Source organism: Triticum urartu, chromosome 1A (genome assembly GCF_056163025.1).
Source record: "Triticum urartu cultivar PI428250 chromosome 1A, HENAU_Tu73, whole genome shotgun sequence".
Taxonomy (NCBI): Eukaryota; Viridiplantae; Streptophyta; class Magnoliopsida; order Poales; family Poaceae; genus Triticum; species Triticum urartu.
The window spans coordinates 466,695,770-466,720,996 of NC_141873.1; the positions used below are offsets into that span (position 1 = coordinate 466,695,770).

At 44.3% G+C, this 25,227-nt stretch overlaps 3 protein-coding genes across 4 annotated transcripts; all 3 read left to right on the forward strand.

The window, feature by feature from the left end:
- Positions 1-15,565: 15,565 nt before the first annotated feature.
- On the forward strand, positions 15,566-16,620 carry LOC147991726 (uncharacterized). The gene is made up of 2 exons (XM_087538783.1): positions 15,566-16,094; positions 16,574-16,620. Exons 1-2 carry the CDS (start codon positions 15,566-15,568, stop codon positions 16,618-16,620), a joined length of 576 nt encoding a protein of 191 aa, XP_087394909.1.
- An 876-nt stretch (positions 16,621-17,496) lies between these two features.
- LOC125535618 (cypmaclein-like) lies at positions 17,497-24,277 on the forward strand. Of its 2 annotated transcripts, XM_087539108.1 has the most exons (4): positions 17,497-17,505; positions 23,563-23,670; positions 23,772-23,805; positions 23,904-24,277. In XM_087539108.1, the coding sequence occupies exons 2-4, from the start codon at positions 23,608-23,610 to the stop codon at positions 24,083-24,085; spliced, it is 279 nt and encodes a 92-aa protein (XP_087395234.1). In that variant the 5' UTR covers positions 17,497-17,505; positions 23,563-23,607; the 3' UTR covers positions 24,086-24,277. The 2 variants fall into 2 exon arrangements, with proteins under 2 accessions (XP_087395234.1, XP_048554637.1); XM_048698680.2 differs by lacking the exon at positions 17,497-17,505 and having other exon boundaries at positions 23,514-23,670.
- Positions 17,532-18,240, forward strand: LOC125535613 (cypmaclein-like). The gene is made up of 3 exons (XM_048698676.2): positions 17,532-17,594; positions 17,701-17,734; positions 17,848-18,240. Exons 1-3 carry the CDS (start codon positions 17,532-17,534, stop codon positions 18,027-18,029), a joined length of 279 nt encoding a protein of 92 aa, XP_048554633.1. The 3' UTR covers positions 18,030-18,240.
- Positions 24,278-25,227: the final 950 nt, after the last annotated feature.

Genomic DNA, 25,227 nt, shown 5'->3' on the forward strand with positions numbered 1-25,227 from the left:
CTATATATAGGGCCAAGGGAGAGGGGGGAGGCGCAGCCCTTGCCCCTTCCTCCAAGGAAGGGTGCGGCCAAGGGGGGGAGGAGTCCATCCTCCCCAAGGCACCTCGGAGGCGCCTTCCCCTTTTAGGACTCTCCCCTTTTTCTCTTCTCTTGGCGCATGGGCCTCTTGGGGCTGGTGCCCTTGGCCCATGTAGGCCAAGGCGCACCCCCTACAGCCCATGTGGCCCCCCGGGGCAGGTGGCCCCACCCGGTGGACCCCCGGGACCCTTCCGGTGGTCCCGGTACAATACCGGTGACCCCGAAACTTGTCCCGATGGCCGAAATAGCACTTCCTATATATAATTCTTTACCTACGGACCATTCCGGAACTCCACGTGATGTCCGGGATCTCATCCGGGACTCCGAACAACTTTCGTGTTACCGCATACTAATATCTCTATAACCCTAGCGTCACCGAACCTTAAGTGTGTAGACCCTACGGGTTCGGGAGACATGCAGACATGACCGAGATGACTCTCCGGTCAATAACCAACAGCGGGATCTGGATACCCATGTTGGCTCCCACATGTTCCACGATGATCTCATCGGATGAACCACGATGTCAAGGACTTAATCAATCCCGTATACAATTCCCTTTGTCTATCGGTACGATACTTGCCCGAGATTCGATCGTCGGTATCCCGATACCTTGTTCAATCTCGTTACCGGCAAGTCTCTTTTACTCGTTCCGTAACACATCATCCCGTGATCAACTCCTTGATCACATTGTGCACATTATGATGATGTCCTACCGAGTGGGCCCAGAGATACCTCTCCGTCACACGGAGTGACAAATCCCAGTCTCGATTCATGCCAACCCAACAGACACTTTCGGAGATACCCGTAGTGCACCTTTATAGTCACCCAGCTACGTTGTGACGTTTGGTACACCCAAAGCACTCCTACGGTATCCGGGAGTTGCACAATCTCATGGTCTAAGGAAATGATACTTGACATTAGAAAAGCTTTAGCATACGAACTACATGATCTTGTGCTAGGCTTAGGATTGGGTCTTGTCCATCACATCATTCTCCTAATGATGTGATCCCGTTATCAATGACATCCAATGTCCATGGTCAGGAAACCATAACCATCTATTGATCAACGAGCTAGTCAACTAGAGGCTTACTAGGGACATGGTGTTGTCTATGTATCCACACATGTATCTGAGTTTCCTATCAATACAATTCTAGCATGGATAATAAACGATTATCATGAACAAGGAAATATAATAATAACTAATTTATTATTGCCTCTAGGGCATATTTCCAACACTTGGTAGTGCTGATTTCAGGGACTTAGCAATTCCACTAAGTCCTTGGGCTGTTTATTTCATATGGCCATATGTTCTTGTTGTTTCCGAGAGATCCGTGCCTCTTTTGAGGATGATCAGTAAGGAAGTTTTGTTAATCTTGTAGTGCTCTATCCATCCATGTCTTTGTTTGCAATTATGGAGCACCCTAGCTTGAGTCAATCGAGCTCTACTTTTGCTACTTTGTGAATCTGGGCAGATTGTCAACTTGTTTGCAATTTTGCCGATGATGTTGTAGTTGACCCGTGCATGCTATGCTATTGTTATTGCCATGTATAGCTTGCATTTTGTGTATTCTTGATGGGTGTATGCTTAGTATGTCATGACTTGCTCCGTAGTGAGTGCATCGAGCTCGTAAACATGCCTACTTGATATCTGTTTTCAGCATGCTCCAGTTTTCACTAAGTCTGTGATCGCCATGTTCCCATGCTTGCAATTATATTTTCTGATCCCTTTTGGCTCAAGGTCTGTAGGATCGAAAGTATGTCTAGAGGGGGGGTGATTAGACTACTTGACCAAATAAAAACTTAACCTTTTCCCAATTTTAGTTCTTGGCAGATTTTAGCTATTGTAGGACAAGTCAAGCAATCATCACACAATTCAAGCAAGCATGCAAAGAGTATATTGGCAGCGGAAAGTAAAGCATGCAACTTGCAAGAATGTAAGGAGAAGGGTTTGGAGAATTCAAACGCAATTGGAGACACAGATGTTTTTCCCGTTGTTCGGATAGGTGGTGCTATCCTACATCCACGTTGATGGAGACTTCAACCCACAAAGGGTAACGGTTGCGCGAGTCCACAAAGGGCTCCACCCACAAAGGGTAACGGTTGCGCGAATCCACAAAGGGCTCCACCCACAAAGGGTCCACAAAGAAGCAACCACCCACAAAGGGTCCATGAAGAAGCAACCTTGTCTATCCCACCATGGCCATCGCCCACACAAGACTTGCCTCACTAGCGGTAGATCTTCACGAAGTAGGCGATCTCCTTGCCCTTACAAACTCCTTGGTTCAACTCCACAATCTTGTCGGAGGCTCCCAAGTGACACCTAGCCAATCTAGGAGACACCACTCTCCAAGAAGTAACAAATGGTGTGTAGGTAATGAACTCCTTGCTCTTGTGCTTCAAATGATAGTCTCCCCAACACTCAACTCTCTCTCATAGGATTTGGATTTGGTGGAAAGAAGATTTGAGTGGAAAGCAACTTGGGAAGGATAGAGATCAAGATTCATATGGTAGGAATGGAATATCTTGGTCTCAACACATGAGTAGGTGGTTCTCTCTCAGAACATATGAGTAGGAATTGTGTATGTGTTCTGATGGCTCTCTTTACAAATGAAGAGAAGGTGGAGGGGTATATATAGCCTCCACACAAAATCCAACCGTTACACACAGTTTTCCAATCTCGGTGGGACCGAATCAACAAACTCGGTCAGACCGAAAATGTAAACCTAGTGACCGTTAGAGATTTTCGGTGGGACTGACAGGAAACTCGCTGGGACCGATATGGTTAGGGTTTGGGCATAACGTAATCTCGGTGAGACCGATTACACAAACTTGGTGAGACCGAATTTGGTAATTAGCTAACCAGAGAGTTGGTCAGGCAAACTCGGTGGGACCGATTTGCTCTTTCGGTGAGACCGAAAAGTTACAAAAAGGAAACACTGAATTTACATTGCAATCTCGATGGGACCGATTCGCTCTTTCGGTGAGACCAAAAAGTTACGAAAGGGAAACATAGAGTTTGCAATCCCATCTCGGTGAGACCGAGATCCCTATCGGTAGAACCGAATTGCTAGGGTTTGGCAGTGGCTTATGACAAATGAAACTCGGTGGCGCCGGATAGGAAGAATCGGTAGGACCGAGTTTGGCTTAGGGTTTAGGTCATATGTGGATATGGGAGAGTAGTTGAGGGTTTTGGAGCATATCACTAAGCACATGAAGCAAGAGGCTCATTAAGCAACACCTCATCCCTCCTTGATAGTATTGGATTTTCCTAAAGACTCAATGTGATCTTGGATCACTAAAATATAAAATGAAGAGTCTTGAGCTTTTGAGCTTGAGCCAATCCTTTGTCCTTAGCATTTTGAGGGTTCCACTTTCACATCCATGCCATGCCAATCATTGAGCTTTCCTGAAATAATCATCTTGGAATAGCATTAGCTCAATGAGCTATATGTTGTTATGAATTACCAAAACCACCTAGGGATAGTTGCACTTTCAATCTCCCCCTTTTTGGTAATTGATGACAACATATAGATTAAAGCTTCGACAAATGATAATAAGCATGAATTATATTGTCGCTTTGAGAAGTATGTGATAAGTAAGAGCTCCCCCTAAATTTGTGCATATTTAAAATTTGCTTTGGACTGCAAATGCACAAAGAGTTAGAGTCATGGGTTACTCTTCCTTGTCACATACATCTTGGTGGAGCGCTTAAAATGATAAGAATGAAATACATGCACTCATCACCAAGAATAGTGAATGATCACATAAGATAGATAAGATAATAGCATTAAGCAAACATTAAGTGTAGCTTATGATCAAACACATGATCATCAATGTCTCACAGATAATGACGTAGTATCTCAAGCACTCAAAAGCAAACAAAGTTCGAAAAATCACCAAATAAAGCAAGAGAGAAAAAAGCAACACTCTCTCTCTCTCTCGAAGCCTGTGATCTATACATTTTTCTCCCCCTTTGGCAACAAGTTACCAAAAAGTTCCTAGAAAATGCATAGTGCTAGATCGACACTCAGGCTTGATCTTCTGGTGGTGGTGGAGTCCGGATCACTCCAAGGACGAAGGCTTCTGTAGACGCTGAAGTAGACGCTGGAGTTGGAGCTGAAGTAGATGATGTAGCTGGTGGAACTGAGGCTGTAGCTGGTGCTGAAGTGGTGGCTCTGGTGTCAGCAACTGGCACGGCAGACGACCTCGGACCTCGTGGCACTCTGGCAAAGGCATGAGTGGTAGTCCTGCCTCTCCTCTCCTGCATGTCATCCTGGAGCTGCTCCACTGCAGTCTGAATCTCTGTCACCTTGACATCCAAGTCATAGAACTTTTGTTCCATGATTCTCTCTAGGCTTGCCTGGTTTTGAGTTAGGGTGGCTAGTCTTTTCTCAATCCGCAGGGTGGATGCAATCAGGTAACCAAGCTGCTCTTGTTTGGTCTTCAAGAAATACTCAGATGCCTCCTCTTGAGTTGGCATCTTGGCAGCTTTCTCCTTCCTTGCCTTCTCCTTCTTTGCTTGTGCTTGGGCAGACGATGGTTCATTTTCAGTCATCACAACTTGATTGTCCTCAAAATCTAGACGGATGGGCAAGTGTTCCTTGTCCAACAAGTATATGCCCATGCCCATCTTGGAGTTAATGAGCTCCTGAATTTGTGGGGCATACCCACAGCTCCTCTTCTGGTCTGCTGCAGTCCTCTTGATAGTCTCTACTATGAGGCTCATAACTTTGAATTTCTGAGGTACATCAAATACATGAAGCAAATTGATTGCATGGCCTCTGATCATCTTGTGATCTCCAGACTTGGGCAAGAGAGTGTGCCTCAATATCCAATTTATAGTAGGCAGCCCTGACAGAAGATAATGCACAGACCAAAACTTGAAAGTATCAAGAGCTTCATTGAGAATTTCCTTGTACATATTGGACATTGAGTTATGATCCATCTTCTTCTTGGCATAGATATCCAAGTCATCCTCATGCTCCTCTGGGGCATTGATGAGCTGTGCCCACTCAGCAACAGTAGATTGGTACCTCGTACCCTCTGACATCCATGTGATCTTTCCATCTGGGTAAAAGTGTGCTGTGGAGTAGAACTGCATGATTAGCTCCTTGTTCCACTTTGTGAGCTTCTGCCCAACAAAGTCTGCAACTCCACACGCACTAAAGCTGTCATACACTTCAGGGTAGTGTTCCTCATTTTCCTTCATGTAGGTCCAGTCGACCCATCTCATGTCACAAACTATTGGCTTCTTGTCAAGCAAAACTGTCTCATAGAAGTCTTCCTGTTCCTTGGTGTGAAATCTGTAATCCACAGCAGTCCTTCTCCTTGAAGCATACAGATCTGCTTCTCTCCATTTCCTCAGCCCTGAGTCTCTCCTGAGCTTCATGTCTTCAACCATAGGATGAGCATCGTTGTGGTCTGGGATCTTGGGCTTGAGCTTTCTCAGAACATTCTCTTCCTCTTCTTCTGCAGCTTTAGGCATTGGGGCCTTGTTCTTTTCAGCAGCTGGGATGCTTCTTGTATTTCTCTTTGGTGCTGTCTTGACCTTTGATGCAGCCTTGGGCTTAGATGCAGTAGCTCCTGATTTTATAGCATCACCCATTAGCTTGGGTGCCTTAGGTGTTGGTGCAGCAACCTCTTCTTCCTCTTCCTCTTCCATGATGGAAGCCTTTCCAAGCACTCTGGCTACGGTCTTCTTGACCCTTTCCTTCCTCTTCTTGCCTTCAGCAGCAACTGGCTCTATGGGTGCAGGATTTTCAGTTGAAGCTCTAGCCTTTGACATAGGCTGCCTGCCTGCTGGCCTTTTGATCTTCAGTCCTGGCTTTGTGCCTTGAGCTGGCTCAACTCTCTTTGATGTGGCCTCTTCCTCTGCCACATAATCTTCATCTTCAGAATCTGAAGTTCTCTTCTTCCTCTGTCGAGTGGCAGCTTTTGGCAGATTGCTTGGGGTACTTCTGCTGCCATCATCTGAAGAGCTGGAGGGACTAGTGCCCTCACTCATCACCACTTGCTGTTCTGACACATTCTGGCTGTCACTCTGATCAGACATGTTGAACAAGCTGACTGCTGACCCTGTGAACAGTTTATAGATGAGGTAGAGTGGATGAGCATCACAAAATGCAGAGATCTTTGCAAAAAGAATGATCCAAAAACTTAGTTTTAGTTTCCCACTGAAATCATCTCGGATCTACCAATTTTCAAACTCGGTGATACCGAAGCAGTTTTGGAACCTAAACTAGTGAACTCGGTTGGACCGAGTCACAGTTCGGTGGCACCGAGACTGCTAGGGTTTCACAGAGTTCCAAAATCGGTCACACCGATAAGTAATTCTCGGTCAGACCGAGTCTCACTTGTGCAATGGCATAAGCCAAATCGGTGGGACCAAGTTTTTCAACTCGGTGGGTCCGAGATGGTTTCGGCGGAAACCTAACCCTAAAATTTTCGAATCAAACCTAATCTATGAACGCATTGACTGGACAGGAGTGTTTCAATCGTGGCAAGAATCATGATGATCACAATGTGCTAAGAATCGGATTGGAGAATAGCACAAAGATCGAGTCCATACCCTAGTTCGGCGGAGACTCGCTACGGCGGCAATGGTGGGGTATAATTCCCGTTGACGCCGACGGAGACCAGCGACTGGAGGCGGCTGGCGGCGAGGAGACGATCCGGAGACCACGTTGGCAGAGCAGGCTATCGCGCGGGCGAAGGGGTTCGGAGAAATTTCCAAAATTTTGCCCGTGACTATATATAGCCCGACCCTGTCGGTGTGACCGAGTGGAACAACTCGGTGGCACCGAGATTCATAACTGCAAGCAGTTACTGAAACTCGGTGTGACCGAAATGTTCAAATCGGTTGCACCGAGATCAAAAACCTAGATCAACTTAATGATCTCGGTAGGACCGAAAGTGGGGTATCGGTCAGACCGAGAATCATAAAGAGGTTTTGGAAGTTTAAGTCTATGACGAATCGGGGACTCCGAGCGCTCCTCACACAGAGTGGTTCGAATCTGACTTGATCAAATTTTGTGATGCAGCATGAATAGAGTTTGAGACGAGAAAAGCATAGATAGCTAGAGGAGGTTCTTAGGCATTCTTGTCCATCCACTTGGCAAAAGGAAATAAAACCAAACAATCAAAACAACAAGTGGATGTCCTCGAATGAGTAAAATATGCAACCAGCATGCTCACACAATAAGATGGCAAATGAAATATGTGACAAGGCATGCACAACCAATTCTAGCATCTACCAAGAAATTTGCGATGACTAGGTCATCTATATATGAGTATATTGACTTAGGAGTCAAGTGAGAACACTTGATCATAGGTCATACTCATCGTTTAAGCTCAAGTGGGGTTACCACTTTTACATAAAGCATTGTTGTGTTCACATCTTTAGAGTTGCTTTAGCTCAAGTCTTAGAGTAAAGCTCCCCCTAGATGTGATATCCCCCCTTAGAGGGATGAACTAACCTCGGGTTTTGTCGATGATGACTTCATGTAGATGTTGAAGATGTGGATGCTCAATGTTGATGTAGATCACTTGGAGCTATCCATTTGAGTGAATTGCACTTTCAATACCTACATGGGTTAGTCCCACAAGGAACAAACAAGGATATCCATAGACATAGAGTGATGCACACACAAGATGATGTCCATGAAAACTTTTAGGTTACCTTGTCCCTTGTCTTACCAACAAGAGGGTTTGTGACTCCTTGAACTAGTGCAAGATGTGGAAGTTGATTGCACTTGTTCTTGCCAAAATGATAAGAGTGAAGTATGTTGGCGGAGTCACCCTCAAGAACTCTCTAGTTCTTCTTCTTTTGGATCCACACCATCTTGATGGGAATCCTTGGAGTTGTAGTTGTCCTTGATGAAGTGGAACTTGAAGTAGTCTTGGGAATCCACTTGACTAAGGTCTTAGGAGCTTCTTCAAATGCATCAATTTCCTCTTGAAGCTTGTCCTTGCCTTTTTGCTTGTAGTCTTGTGGTGGAAGATCATCTTGAGCTTGTGTCCCCTTGAAGGAAGTATCATACTTCTCTTGTTGAGGAACAAACTTTGTCTTGGGGTATTGATCTTCTTCCCACTCAACTCCATTGGCATTGAACTTTCGTTCAAAACCAACACCTTGATTCTTCCGGTGCATTCCTTACTTGCGCACAATTTCCTCGAATTGCTTACTCCCGGCAAGGCTTTTGTACACTCCTTTCTCTATAATTCCCTTCAATAAGCTATTTTCTTGCTCAAGTGTAACCTGGCTAAGAGAATCATTAGTGGAATCAAGAGAACTACTAGAAGCAACAATATTGGATTTAGCATGATCATTGTTACTACTAGAGGAAGAATCTTTCTTGTTCTTGTTATTAGACTTGACTTGAGGCATGTAAGTGGATAAGAGTAAACGCTTGGCAATGTGAGAAGAACTTTTCTTGCGGAGATCATCATTGATTGCTTTTAAGAACTCATGCTCTTGCTCAAGATTGAGCTTTTCAAAGCGTAATTTCTCATGAGATCTTAAAAGTTCTCGATGATCTTCGAAGATAGTTTCATGAGCTAACTTAAGAGTGTTTAGTTCTTTAGTTAGAGCCTCAATCTTCTCCTTATCATTGTCATTCGTTTTATCTTGATTAGCATGATTGATTGACGTTTCATCATAGTATTCATCACTAGAGTTGTCAACAAGCAAATCATCACCTAACAAGTCATCTTCATCACTATTGAAATCAACATACTCGGGGTGTGTTACCTTAGGACCTTTGGCCATGAAGCATCTTCCAATTCCTTCATTTGGTGAGTCAAATATGTCGTAGGAGTTGGTTGACACAAGTGCTAGACCGGCAACACCTTCATCTTGAGTATCTTCGGAGTCGAAGTGATAACTTCTCTCGGAGTGGCTGTCGGAGTCGGAGCCGGATACCCATTCACCAACATGAGCTTGATGTCTTCGTCTTGTGTAGCTCCTTGATGATTTTTCCTTCCTTTTCGAATCCTTGCTTCTCCGTGAGTATCTTCGTTCATAGCGATCATCTCTACTCCTTCTCTCTCTTGGTGGTGATTCTTTGCTTCTTCTTTTTGGAGAATCTTCTCTTCTCTTGTAGGGAGCCGTACACTCATTGGAATAGTGTCCGGGTCTTCCACAACTGTAGCAGTTTCGCTCTCGACTAGAAGATCTTTTGTCATTGTAGGACCTTGACTTGAAGCTTCTATCTTTGCTTCTACTCTTGTAGAACTTGTTGAAGTTCTTCACCATTAAGCTCAATTCTTCATTGAAGTTTTGTTTCTCACTTGATGATGTAGGGGCTTCACATGAGGCTTTGTAGGCACCACTTGACTTGTTGTGAAGTTCCTCTTTATCCTTAAGTGACATCTCATGAGCAACAATTCTTCCAATCACCTCCGTTGGCTTGAGATCTTTGTAATTGGGCATCATTTGGATCAATGTGCACACGGTATCATATTTTCCATCCAAGGCTCTTAGAATCTTCTTGATGATGAATCTATCGGTCATCTCTTCACTTCCTAAGCCGGCAATCTCATTTGTGATGAGAGCAAGCCTAGAGTACATTTCAGCGACACCTTCACCATCCTTCATTTTGAACTTGTCAAGTTGACTTTGAAGCACATCCAACTTGGATTCCTTGACGGAGTCGGTACCTTCGTGCATATCAATCAAAGTGTCCTAAATTTCCTTTGCATTCTCAAGACGGCTGATTTTGTTGAATTCTTTGGGGCACAATCCGTTGAAGATAATATCACAAGCTTGAGCATTGTATTGCAACATCTTCAACTCATCCGCGGTAGCTTCACGGTTTGGTTCTTTCCCATCAAAGAAGTCACCTTGCAAACCAACACACACAATAGCCCAAACGGCAGGGTTATGTCCAAGAATATGCATTTTCATTTTATGCTTCCAACTAGAAAAATTAGTACCATCAAAGTAAGGACCTCTACGGTGATAATTTCCCTCGCTAGACGCCATACTCTCCTAGGTTGTGAAACCAAGGTTATGACCACCAAAAGCTATGGAGATCAAAGCAAATGGAGACCAAAGCTCTGATACCACTTGTAGGATCGAAAGTATGTCTAGAGGGGGGGGGGGTGATTAGACTACTTGACCAAATAAAAACTTAACCTTTTCCCAATTTTAGTTCTTGGCAGATTTTAGCTATTGTAGGACAAGTCAAGCAATCATCACACAATTCAAGCAAGCATGCAAAGAGTATATTGGCAGCGGAAAGTAAAGCATGCAACTTGCAAGAATGTAAGGAGAAGGGTTTGGAGAATTCAAATGCAATTGGAGACACGGATGTTTTTCCCGTGGTTCAGATAGGTGGTGCTATCCTACATCCACGTTGATGGAGACTTCAACCCACAAAGGGTAACGGTTGCACGAGTCCACAAAGGGCTCCACCCATAAAGGGTAACGGTTACGCGAGTCCACAAAGGGCTCCACCCACAAAGGGTCCACGAAGAAGCAACCACCCACAAAGGGTCCACGAAGAAGCAACCTTGTCTATCCCACCATGGCCGTCGCCCACACAGGACTTGCCTCACTAGCGGTAGATCTTCACGAAGTAGGCGATCTCCTTGCCCTTACAAACTCCTTGGTTCAACTCCACAATCTTGTCGGAGGCTCCCAAGTGACACCTAGCCAATCTAGGAGACACCACTCTCCAAGAAGTAACAAATGGTGTGTAGGTAATGAACTCCTTGCTCTTGTGCTTCAAATGATAGTCTCCCCAACACTCAACTCTCTCTCATAGGATTTGGATTTGGTGGAAATAAGATTTGAGTGGAAAGCAACTTGGGAAGGCTAGATATCAAGATTCATATGGTAGGAATGGAATATCTTGGTCTCAACACATGAGTAGGTGGTTCTCTCTCAGAACATATGAGTAGGAATTGTGTATGTGTTCTGATGGCTCTCTTTACAAATGAAGAGGTGGAGGGGTATATATAGCCTCCACACAAAATCCAACCGTTACACACAGTTTTTTAATTTCGGTGGGACCGAATCAACAAACTCGGTCAGACCGAAAATGTAAACCTAGTGACCGTTAGAGATTTTCGGTGGGACTGACATGCAACTCGGTGGGACCGATATGGTTAGGGTTTGGGCATAACATAATCTCGGTGAGACCGATTACACAAACTCGGTGAGACCGAATTTGGTAATTAGCTAACCAGAGAGTTGGTCAGGCAAACTTGGTGGGACCGATTTGCTCTTTCGGTGAGACCGAAAAGTTACAAAAAGGAAACACTGAATTTACATTGCAATCTCGGTGGGACCGATTCGCTCTTTCGGTGAGACCGAAAAGTTACGAAAGGGAAACAGAGAGTTTGCAATCCCATCTCGGTGAGACCGAGATCCCTATCGGTAGAACCGAATTGCTAGGGTTTGGCAGTGGCTTATGACAAATGAAACTCGGTGGCGCCGGATAGGAAGAATCGGTAGGACCGAGTTTGGCTTAAGGTTTAGGTCATATGTGGATATGGGAAAGTAGTTGAGGGTTTTAAAGCATATCACTAAGCACATGAAGCAAGAGGCTCATTAAGCAACACCTCATCCCTCCTTTATAGTATTGGCTTTTCCTAAAGACTCAATGTGATCTTGGATCACTAAAATATAAAATGAAGAGTCTTGAGCTTTTGAGCTAGAGCCAATCCTTTGTCCTTAGCATTTTGAGGGTTCCACTTTCACATCCATGCCATGCCAATCATTGAGCTTTCCTGAAATAATCATCTTGGAATAGCATTAGCTAAATGAGCTATATGTTGTTATGAATTACCAAAACCACCTAGGGATAGTTGCACTTTCAAGGTCACTAAGGGACTTTTGTTAAGCTCTTTGAGTAGCTCCATGCCATGCTTTACCTTGCCATGTTCAGGTCCTACAGCATATAGTTTTGTTGCTCTGAAAAGTGCTACCTGATCTGAAATTCCAGACAAGTGTTAATTTCACTAAGTCTGAGATCTGTTTACCATATGCATTTTTGCCATGCTTGTTTGAACCTGTTAATGGATGTTTTGGCTGTAGCTCAGTGCTAGACTTTTGTTAAGCATCTTGAGTGCATCCCTGCCATGTATTTTGTTGTCATGTTTGGGTGCTATAGCATGTTCATCTCATTGCATTTAGATGGCTACTTGCTGTAAATCGCAGACCGGTGTCATATTTGAATCGCTTGCCATTTCCAAACCGTAACTCTGATTCCGGCGTTCTTTATATCGTTTTCAAGTGATTTCATCTCATCTTTCCAGTGGAACACTTGGATTTCCAAGTTGAGTCCAGGTTCATGCATCCCTTGTCAATTCTTGCATATGCATCCCGCATCGCATCCCGCATAGCATATCATCCTTGCATCATATTGTTTGATCCTTGCACGTGGTTGATTGTGTCCTTGTTGCTTGTTTGTCTTGTTTGGGTAGATCCGGGAGATGAGTTCGCTAACGAGGAGCCCGTTGAGTTTGCTTTCGAGGATCCAGTCAACTCTGACAACTGTGCAGGCAAGATGATCATACCCTCGAAATCACCACTATCTTTGCTTGCTAGATGCTCGCTCTTTTGCTATGCCAATGCTACGATGCCTACCACTTGCTTTCAAGCCTCCCAAATTGCCATGTCAAACCTCTAACCCACCATGTCCTAGCAAACCGTTGATTGGCTATGTTACCGCTTTGCTCAGCCCCTCTTCTAGCGTTGCTAGTTGCAGGTGAAGATTGGAGGCCGTTCCTTGTTGGAACATTTATTTACTTGTTGGGATATCATTATATTATCTTGTTATCTTAATGCATCTATACACTTGGTAAAGGGTGGAAGGCTTGGCCTCTCGCCTAGTGTTTTGTTCCACTCTTGCCGCCCTAGTTTCCGTCATATCGGTGTTATGTTCCCGAATTTTGCGTTCCTTACGCGGTTGGGTTATAATGGGAACCCCTTGATAGTTCGCCTTGATTAAAGCTTTTCCAGCAATGCCCAACCTTGGTTTTACCATTTGCCACCTAGCCTCTTTTTCCCTTGGGTTTCCGGAGCCCGAGGGTCATCTTATTTAACCCCCCCGGGCCAGTGCTCCTCTGAGTGTTGGTCCGAACCGAGTAGACTGCGGGGCCACCTCAGGGCAACTTGAGGGTTGGTTTTACTCGTAGGATGTCTCATCTGAGTGTGCCCTGAGAACGAGATATGTGCAGCTCCTATCAGGATTTGTCGGCACATTTGGGCGGTGTTGCTAGTCTTGTTTTAACCTGTCGAAGTGTCTTGAAGAACCGAGGTACCGAGTCTGATCGGAACGTCTCGGGAGGAGGTCTATTCCTTCGTTGACCGTGAGAGCTTGTCATGGGCTAAGTTGGGACTCCCCTGCAGGGATTTGAACTTTCGAAAGCCATGCCCGTGGTTATGGGCAGATGGGAATTTGTTAATGTCCGGTTGTAGATAACTTGAACCTTAACTTAATTAAAATGAATCAACTGAGTGTGTTACCGTGATGGCCTCTTCTCGGCGGAGTCCGGGAAGTGGACACGGTGTTGGAGTAATGCTTGCGCAGGTTGTTCTCTAGATTTCTCGCTCGCGCTTTGCCTCCTCTTCTCGCTCTCTTTTGCGAACAGGATAGCCACCATATATGCTAGTCGCTTGCTGCTGCTCCACTTATATTTACCTTGCCTTACCTATAAGCTTAAATAGTCTTGATCGCGAGGGTGCGAGATTGCTGAGTCCCTGTGGCTCACAGCTTACTATTACACCAGATGCAGGGCCTGACGATTCCGCTCCAGGTGACGCGCTCGAGCTCAAGTGAGAGTTCGACGAGGACTCTCAGCGTTACTATGTTTCCTTTCCTGATGATCAGTAGTGGTGCCCAGTTGGGGGTGATCGGGACCGTGTCGCATGTTGGGTTATCTTTTATTTTGGCGCCGTAGTCGGGCCATGAGTGTTTGGATGATGTAATGTTATTTATGTACCTTGATTGACGTGGCGATTGTAAGCCAACTATGTTGTCTCCCCTTTATTATTATATTACATGGGATGTGTAAAGATTACCTTACTTGCGACTTATGCCTTCAATGCGATTATGTCTCTAAGTCGTGCCTCGACACGTGGGAGCTATAGTCGCATCGAGGGTGTTACAATATCCCACCTCCTTTTTGCTGACGATTCCTTGATTCTCATGAGGGCTAATGTTCATAATGTTAATACTTTGAAAAGAGTGTTGGATACCTATTGTGGAAGTTCGGGACAACTGGTGAGTAATGCAAAATCTTGTATTTTTTTTAGCCCCAATACTAGTGTTAGTGTTAGAGAAGATATTTGTAGGGAGTTGGATATTTTGATGGAAGCGCTCTCTGATAAATATTTAGGTTTGCCCACCATGGTTGGGGTAGACCGTAGTGACTGCTTCCAACACCTCATTGATAGAATATGTCAGCGTTTGAAAGGTTGGAAGGAAAAGGTCCTCTCAATGCAAGGAAAGGAGATACTTTTGAAATCAGTTGCACAGGCAATCCCTTTGTATGCTATGTCAGTTTTTAAATTTCCAAAAGGGATCTGCAAATCTATTACTGATGAGATTGCAGGATTTTGGTGGGGTGATAAGGAGGAGAAAAAGAAAATGCATTGGTTTGCATGGTGGAAGATGTGTGTTCCAAAGAAAAAAGGTGGTATGGGCTTTAGGGACCTTCACAGTTTTAACCTTGCTATGTTAGCAAAACAGTGTTGGCGACTGCTCCAGAATCCAGACTCTTTGTGTGCACGTGTTCTTAGTGCAAAATATTATCCCGACGGAAACATCCTGAATGCGGGACCGAAGAAGGGTTCTTCTTACACTTGGCAGAGCATTGTCTCAGGTATCCAAACCTTTAGACGGGGTTGCATTTGGTGTGTTGGCACGGGATCAAAAATCAACATTTTGCAAGATCCCTGGATACCATCAAGTGAAACTCGAAAAGTAATAACACCAAGGGGTGATACACTACTGGGAAAAGTTGAAGAATTAATTGATCCACACACTGGACAGTGGGACGTTGACCTTATTCAATCACTTTTTTCGCCTGTGGATGTTCATCGAATCCTCCAAATACCTCTTCGGGTGGAAGTGTTAGAGGATTTTCTTGCATGGAGTGGTACTCGATCAGGGACATTCTCTGTTCGGTCGGCCTATCACGTGGAATTTGAACATCAGTTCGGTCATCAATGGAATTGGCCGGAGGGTCAAGGCAGTTCCCAACTGAACACTATATAGAAACATATTTGGAGTCTTCATATCCCAGGTAAAGTGAAGCATTTCGTTTGGAAAGTGCTTAGGGGAGTACTGCCTTGTTCCGGAGTTCTTGCGGGATGTCATATCCCAACAAGTGGAGAGTGCCCAATCTGTCATGTTGGGTTTGAAGACATCCAACATTGTTTATTCACTTGCCCTCATGCTATTGAAATTTGGTCTGAACTTGGTCTGGTAGATGTTATCACAAAGGCGGTTGCTGAAGACCGGTCTGGATCAGTCACCATGGAGATCATTGGTAGGGCTCAAGTTGCTGCAGGAGAGTTGCCGTTGCCTGAATTAGTTGCAGTTGCAGCCTGGTACATCTGGTGGCAGCGACGGCAATTAGTGAAGGGAGAAAATATTCTGGCCCCTAACCGCACTGCTACTGCTATTAAGGTTATCTGCACTAACTTTGTTAGAGCGACAACTCCTAAACAGCCAGTTCGAAAACATGATCATATGTGGAAGAAACCAGTTAGAGGGGCAGTTAAAATAAATGTTGATGCCTCCTTTTGTGCTGAAAATTTATCTGAAGCTACAGGTGCTGTTGCTCGCGATGACAGAGGTGATTTTATTGCAGCAGCTAATTGGTTCATACCACATGTTAGTAATGTTGATGCAGCTGAAATAATTGCAGTTCGAAATGGAATGATTCTCGCAGAAAGGATTGGGTGTAATTCACTCATCATTGAATCTGATAGTACGGTTGCAGTGGAAGCCTTTAATCAACAAGAAACATACTTTGGTCCTGAGGCGGCTATCATCAGGGAGTGTAAGCAAATGGAGTTGGAATTTGCAAAGACTTCCTTTGTGCATTATTTTCGTGAAGCGAATGAGGTAGCAGATAGCCTAGCTAGAAATTCTCTTACCAGTAGATCTTCGGGATTTTGGGATAGTTCTATCCCGGACTTTATTTCTCTTCTTTTTGTAAATGACTTGTCTATTTTATGAGGAATAAAGTCTATTCGCTGTCAAAAAAAAGAGGCCTTGTCGTTTGAAAGGCAAAATATGGAGAGGGCTGAGATAGTTGGGCTTTCCATGACACGGTCCATCCTGGCAAAGGCCCATCAGGTGTTGAGACATAGAAAAGTTCAATGGAAGTGCAAGTACTTCAAAGTTCAAATGAACCAAACTAGCGTGCTATAAAAAATGTGAACCAAACTAGCTCATAAAGGCATCTCCAAGGGCGTACAACAAAATGCTTCTAGATGTCTAGACTGGACTGTCCGGACACTTTTAACAATTCAATAGATACATCAAAGGTCTGTGAAGCAATCTGGGTGTCTGAATTCCTCTAAATCGATAACAAATGTAATAATGGTTTGAAAGAGTTCGGACACACTACAGATAAGCCTTGGACCCACCATAAATCCACATTTTCCTCCTCCTCCCTTCTCTCTCATCTCTTCATTGGACGAGAGGTGAACATTTTGTGCACTAGATTGGATGGCAGCCCACCTATCTTCTGTCCGCGGACACGTCCGGACTATCCTTTTTGATGTACACCATTGGAGATGCCCTAAGTCATGCAGGTGTACTCACCCTATTTTTATTTACTTCGCATATTAGCTTTGTCTCGCGTTAAACTTTCTAAACTTTAACCAAGTTTGTAAAATAGGAATTTAACATTCACAATACCAAATCAATACCATTAGAATCAATTCAACATACTCCTTCGTACCATACTTTTTTTATTGTGAAGGTTTAGATTGGTTTTGATAAACTTGATCAAACATTATAAAATTAGACTTAGGTCAAACCTAATATATGTAGTAAATAAAAACGGAGGAGTATTTTCATTAGCGCCGGTGTGTGCAGTCACGGAGTGTGACAGGATTACACACGTCCAGTACAGACCCTCACTGAAACAGCCAAACGTATATGTCCAGTGATCAGGGCGACAAAGTGAGGACAGACTTAGCCAAGCTGATGGACGCAACGAGTGGCACTCGGCACGCAAGTTGTGTGATACGTGGAGAGCCGAGAGCCCAACACGGAACCAGGGACAGGGGGCGTGCACTCACGCGCACGCCGAGCTTGTGCTGCCTCTGTGCCACCACTGTGCGCCACTGCGAGCCTCACCGCTGCTCCGGCGGCCCGGCCTATAAAACGTGGCCCTCGCCCCCTCGCTAGCAAAGGCAAAGGTTTCTTCCACATTTCCCCTGAGCAAAGAGAAGCAAATCACAAGAAAGCGAAGCAAATCGGCGGGATGGCCGGCCAAGCTAGGGCGTTCATGTGCGTGGCGCTCGTCGTCCTCCTGCTCCTCGTCGAGGTGATCACCTGATCCATGCCCTTAGAATCTTCCAGAGCACATGCATGCTACGTACGTTTTGGTTGCCTAGCTAAACTCGGTTGCTGTTCATTTTCCTCTTCCGCAGACCACCGCCCCGAGTGGACAAGCTCACGCCGTCGGTAAGCGCACACGCATGGATGCATGGGGTTCATTTGCCAATCCAGCCGACTTGATCAATCGGTACCAGACGACTGATATGTGATATCCTTCTAACTCTTACAACTATTTGCAGATTGCGGCAGCGCGTGCTCGTACCGGTGCAGCAAGTCGAGCCGGCCGAATTTGTGCAACAGGGCGTGCAACACGTGCTGCCGGCGATGCGACTGCGTGCCGCCCGGCACCGCCGGCAACGAGGATGTCTGCCCCTGCTACGCCCACATGACCACGCACGACGGCCGCCACAAGTGCCCATGATTCAACCGCCTTCTCGACGGCCGGTCGAGGCTAATGCATACTAGATCATGGCGTCTCAGTAAATATCCCATCAAGCTAGCTACAGCCAACGATAACTAGACTACCAGTGGCACGATCGATATGATATCATGTACTCAAGCTAGTGCTGCTGCCTATGTACCTTGTGCTCATCCATCCGTGATCGATCCATCGTGTAAGCATGTTTGCTATCTCGTTCTCACGCAGTGGTAATTGCCGTCAATTGCACTAAAACAATTAGTGTGCATGGTATTGAATTTATACTCCAGCCAACTCATATAAAAGTCTGAACTGATGAAGAGAGGCGGATAATATATATCTACACCATTCTCCCTCACGTCTAGGCTTATTTACTCCTTAGACATAGGATTTGTCTAGGCCGCATAATCGGTTTTTTTAATATTGCGTTGATAGGGTCTGATCACAAGACCTCCCGGCTCTGATACCATATTGAATTCCTGCTTTAGTCAGTTCATTCAAAAGTCCGAACTGATAAAGAAAGACGGATGATATATTTTAACACATGTTCATATGAGCACGTGTGTATGTGTGCGTTTTCGTGCACGTGTGTCGCGATGTGCTCATAGTCCTCGTCAAGTCCTTTGAGGGTGTTGTGGACGAGTTGTTCGTCGGTGATGGGAGCGTCGACCACCATCTTCTGCTTGTGGCAGTAGTCAGTGATGGAGCAGTCACCATGCTGGAGGTTGCGGAATTCTTTGCCGAGGTACATGGCGCGTGCCTTCTGGTAGTCGCGGAAGAGGGCGATGATGCTCGTTCAAACCGATGTAGTCTCCCCTTCCATCACCAGCTCGAGGATGTCGAAGGAGATGGAGCCTTACAAGCAGCGAAGGATGATGGCGTCGAGGCGGAGCCATTCTTTGTCATTGGCTTGCGGGGCCTCCGTGTCGAGATGATCCGCGAGCTCGTACTGGGTGACACAACACGGAAGAAAGTGTGCCGCTTGCTGAAGTTTGGTGTGGTGAGGTCAAGGGCGACCGGGGTGATGGACTTGAAGTTATAGATCACTTGGACTTGAGCCTAGAGTAAGGCGAGTGGGTTGCGAGCATCGACCTTGGCATTGCCCATGTTCGAGACGTGAGATTGATGGGTGCGTGAGGTGGAGGAAGGATAAGGCGACGGCTAGGACAGAGTCGACGTGAGAGACGAGGCGGAAGCAATTATGGGAAGGGATCGAATAGATACCATGAAAGTTGGGAGCATCTATATGCCAGGTGCCTGAAATTTATTTAAATTCTAGTCACTTTTATTCTATGCCCTTAAGGCATCTCCAAGACGAACATGTAAACCTCCCGCAACCGGCTCGACAACGGAGCCCATCCAACGTCGACCTGTATCAATCTGCGGTGCGGTCCGGATGCGATTTCTCCGCAAATTGGAGACAAAAATGTGGGTGGTTTGCGGTAGTCCGGACACCCGAAACGTAGGACTCCGGCACCCCCAACCCATCAAATCCTCCCTCCCGGTCCCATTTCCTTCCACTCCGCCCCTTTCTCCTTTTGCTTTGCATCCGCACCCTCCACCTTCACTACCACTGTTGTTCGTCTCCGGCCCGCCACAGAGGCATTGTTGGACGTCCTCAACCAGCATCTACGCACCCGCTCACTGTTCCAACGGAGCTTTCCAGCATGATGCTGTTTGTACCCAGGTACAGTCTGCCCCCTGTCGACGACCTCCATGGCGGACACCATGCCCAACAGGCGTTCGGTCAAATGCCATTGAGCTTATTTTCAAATGCTATGTCATTTTCTAGAGTACGAAGGATGGTGAGCTACTCGATCATGGAGGATGAGTTGTTGTGCGATGCGCGGTTGGCTGCATCCGTGGATTTCATAGGCAGGAGCACAGGTGAGTCCTTCTGGGGACAAGTGCATGAAAAGTTTCATGCACGAAAGCACATTACGCCCTACGACACGTATATCATTCAACCACTCAACGTGAGGTCATTGTCGTATTGCTGCACGCTATCGAGATCAATGTCATCAAGTTTTGCAACTTGGTCAGTCATCTCAAGGCAAGGTGGCCATTGCACGCGGACATGGAGTAGATGGTAAGTTTTACTTCATTTTTCTCAACTTGTTGATTCATTCATTCATTCAATGTTGGTCTACACATTATATGTAACCCGTACGCGCCACCGTGATGTACCACAGGACAGAGGGACGGCCATTTACGTGCACACACTGTTGGATGAAGCTAGAGGGGGAGTATGTATGGAATGACATGATCCGTTCATGAAAAACTTGTTGGACATTCGGGATCTAGTCGAATTAGAGACATTGTTGTACTAGACTTAATTTGCATGCTATGTATGAATGATTTGTGTTACTTTCTATCCAAATTTTGATGAATATCAGCCGCTTTTTATGAAGTTCGTCTGGTTAGTTAAAATGCAGTTTGAAATATATAAGGCTAGCATTGTATGGCATCCTCCCGCATCCATGTCCGCAGACTGCCGTCCCTATTCACGAACGGATGCGGAAGAATTTTTACGGGTTGTCGTTAGAGATGCCTTTAAATTAATATCCAATGGACAAAGTCTGCACTTCAGAGGAGCCGATAAGAGCCTTGTGAATTGTGATGGGCCCGTTTCTTGCCAGCATTGACGCACCATGCATCCATCCATCCATGTAGATGCCCGAAGAAGTGAATGAATGCAAGTTTTGCATCTCCGGTGATGCTACAACATGTACGAGCCTAGGCTCATCTTACTTTGTAATTCGTGATTGTGACTTGATTAGAAATAGTTCACAAACATAGCAGGTAATTACGCATATTGATTCGTGCCATGTACAAATCTCCATCTTCTTTAGCTTTGCACAAGATAAAAATAGTAGTTCTTCTGTTGTCAACAATATATTGTATAATTACAAAAAAACTAAAATATATGTATGCACGTAATATCTATGGTCATATCCAAAGCAGGCATGGCCATATCGTACTCAAAGAATAAATAAAAAAAAAGAAAGGGGGACACATTTCTTTCTAAGGAAGAAAGAATTATCAAACTCAATCTAAGAAAGATAGAATCGCGAAAGCGATGCTACCTAAAAGAAAAAAAATGGAAAAAACAACAACATTTGTTTTAAGAAAGAATGAATTAAGAGCATTGGTATTACCTAAAAGAAGAAGAAAAAACTATGAAATGATAAAAAATGGACGAAAACAAATTCAAAATGAAAATAGCATTTACCTTTTAGTACAACTTTTGATCATGAACAAAAACATAGTTTGACACATTTATTTCTAAGGAACAATGACTTATGGGAGGGGTTTAATCCTAATAAGAATGACAAGAAATTTAAAAAGAAAATTTATATTACAACTATGCCTAACATGAACACATTACAAATACTTATCGTCAAACTCGTTTCTTATATGCGGCTATTAGAATATACTAATAAACTGCACATAAATTACACAAAACTTTACACTCTTCCATGTTTTGCAAAACAAGAGGAGAGTAGTCAAATAATAATGATTATGATTTAAGTATATTAATTAATCATGAATTACATTTAAGTCCCTAAAAAATTAAATAGTCACATGATTACAATAAACTATTATCGCCTATGCAAAGAAAATCCAAAAAAGAAATTGACTAAAGAACAAAAAAAGGTGAAACATTAGCACAAGCGAGAAAAGTAGATGCATTTTTTCACGTCAGTCACTTTTTTTACCAATAACAGAAGACATAGACAAAATTAACTAAAACAAAAGCTAAATATCATTTAAAATAGCTATTTTAATCTAAGTAAGATAGAATCATGAAAGTGGTGTTATCTAAAACAGAAGAAAAAAACAAAATGAAAATAAAAGAACATTTGTTCTAAGAAAGAATGAATTAAAGGCATTGGTATCACCCTAAAAGAATAAAAAATGGAGAAAGGATAAAATATGACCAAAAAAGAATTAAAAAAAATGAATCCACTTAGCTTTTTGTACAAAGTTAGGTTAGGAACAAAAGCAAAGAATAACACACTTATTTATATGGAAGATTGGTTTATGGGAGTTGTTTAATACTAAAAAAGAATGACAAAAAATAAATATTATATTATACAACCATACCTAACATGAACAAGTTACAAATAATTATTGTCACACTCTTTTCTTATATGTGGCAGTTAGAATATATTGATAAAGTGCACATAAATAACACAAAGTTGCACTCTCTCTTATTGTGCAAAACAAACATAAAATAGTGGAACTTTATAATAATTATGATTTAAGCAGATTAGCTAAAAATAAATTTCATTTTAGGTCCCTAACACAAATTAAGTAGTCACATGATTACAAAAAGCAGTCTCCGCCTAAACAGAGAAAATACAACGGTCAAACATTGACTAAGCAAAATGAAGCATTAGCACACGAGAGAAAAATTAGAAGATCTTTTTGCACCAAGTCACTTTTTTTACTAGCAAACAGAGACATATAAAAATACTAACCAAAAAGGGAATTTTATTTCAAATATAAATTTCAATGTAAGGAAGATGATCATGAAAGTGGTGTTACTTGAAAAAAAATGGAAAATAAAAATAAAACAAAATTTATTCGAAGGAAGGATGAATTAAGGGCATTGGTATTACCCTAAAAAAGAAAGAATTTAAAAATGGCCAAAAAATTGCAAACAAAATCAATAGAAATTGTGTTGATCTGCAATATGCAAAAACAATCATATAATAGGATAACTTGCACGCATATATGTCGTGCCATACGTAGTGCTCAAACCACAAAATAACATGATTAGTCGTCTCACGACACGTCGAAACTGAATTGCATTCCGTATCATAGTGTCGCTCCCTCATTTTTCTCTCTCTTTCACTCGTGCATGCGCACACGCACTTATAGACATGCACGCACGCATGCGGCATGCGGACAGACACAGGCACAAATGTACTAGTGACAGCAACACTAGACAACACATTTTGCGCGCGCGTGAACACACGCACACAACATATACACATCCGTGCACGCATGCACACAGCACACAAAATGGTACGTACACACACCCGCACGTTTGCATGCCTCCGCTGATTAATCATTTTCTAGGGGCACTCCGCTAATTAATCTCTTTTTTTTCCCGATATAGAGCCTTTGTACGTGGAGTAGCTTCGGCCCAGTATTGCTAGCCTAGCCAGTTACATGGACAGTGGGCTGTTCCAGGCCATAGTAAAAATTGACTGAAACAGAATACATTTTCAGGTGACCGATGAATAGCAAAAGCAATGAAAGTTTGGGAATAGACGACACAATCCTGACCTTCCTATTATCTCATATACATATATAACATATACACGAGATGTACAGGGAAACAAACGCAATTACAATCCTTCTTCATAATGGCCTGATTACGCTAATTGCGACAGGCCCAAAGTATGGGAAGGGATAACAGAATATCCTTGATCGCTGCTCCGGCCGCCCGGCCTATAAAACGTGGCCCTCGCCCCCTCGCTACCAAAGCCAAGAATTCCCACATTTCCCCTGAGAAAGAGAAGCAGGCAGAGAGCGAAGCAAACCAGCCGGCGGTTCCTGGCCCCTCGCGATGGCCGGCAAAGCTAGGGTGCTCATGTGCGCGGCGCTCGTCGTCCTCCTGCTCCTTGTCGAGGTGATCACCTGATCCATGGCGCTAGCCTCTTCCACAGTACATGCATGCTATATATGGTTGCCTAGCTAAACTCTGACCCTGTTCATTTTCCTCTTCCGCAGACCACCGCTCCCACTGGACAAGCTCACGCCGTCGGTAAGCACACTCGCATGCATGGGATTCATCTGCTAGTCCGGCCGAGTTGATCGATCGGCAGATATATCTACGCTTCTAACTCTTACAAATATTTGCAGATTGCGGCAGCGCGTGCTCGTACCGGTGCAGCAAGTCGAGCCGGCCGAATCTGTGCAACAGGGCGTGCAACACGTGCTGCCGGCGATGCGACTGCGTGCCGCCCGGCACCGCCGGCAACGAGGGCGTCTGCCCCTGCTACGCCAACATGACCACGCACAACGGCCGCCACAAGTGCCCGTGATCCAACCGTCATCTCATCTCCACGGTCGATCGCGACAATAAATATCACATCAAGCTAGCTACGATCAATGACTACTACTAGTAGACTACCAGAGGCACGATCGATATGATATCATGTACTCAAACTAGCGCTTGCTACCTATATATGTACCTTGTGCTCATCCATAATATTCGTGATCGATCCATCGTATAATCATATGTTCGCTATCTTATTCTCACCCATTCGCAAAGGCCGTGAATTGCTCTACGTACTAAAAAAAGTGGTGCGTGTGTTCGTGTTTGCACGTGTGTATGCGCTACATGTGCTCAAGCGTATATATAATCTACAGTTTATCTACAAATATATAATGCAGCAACAAGAAATAAAAAAAATAGACCATAAGCAAAGTGGACGTCAGTTTAGATGTGACATAACTATGTCATAATGTCACATCTAGATCTGTCGTAGACAGACCCAATGACTACCCCTCTGTTTCATAATATACTATGTTATTACATCAAATATGCACGTCAAATCAAATGTTGTTTTTGTGGTGGTCTTTGTTTTCGATAAATCTGCATGGAGATTCCTGCTAGGTGGCAAAGTAGCAATATAGCTATGGCACGACGTACTACATACATGAACTTGTTGTCGTGCGTACGTGTACGCGCGCGGCGTTTCTGGCGACAAATTACGCGGCGGGCATGCACGGCCAATGAGGACGATGGGAGAAGCTTTTGCTCGTAGGCGGCCAAACACGGGCACCTTGTATCTTTGCTGCACGTGATAGAAAATGGCAGCACTGGCTACTGGAGCAGGGGAGCTAGCTACAGTTGCACACGGGTGCATGAACAGTCTTGGCAAAATGCCAAATTCACGCTGCATGCAAACAGGACGTTTGGCGCCTTCAAATGGGTTTACTAGGCAGAGCATTTCATGGAACTCATCATACTGTTGTGCATGCCAATGCCCATGGAAAGAATCATGCTCAACTTTGGGTAAGCTGAAAAAAGAAGAAAAAAGTATACTTTTCGTCTCTCAACTCTTCACCGAGTTTAGTTTTTGTCCCTCAACTCTAAAACCGGACAAAGTGCACCCCGAACTCTCGAAACCGGTCATTTTTCGTCCCTGCGACTGAGTCAACCCGTTTTTGACCACGTGTG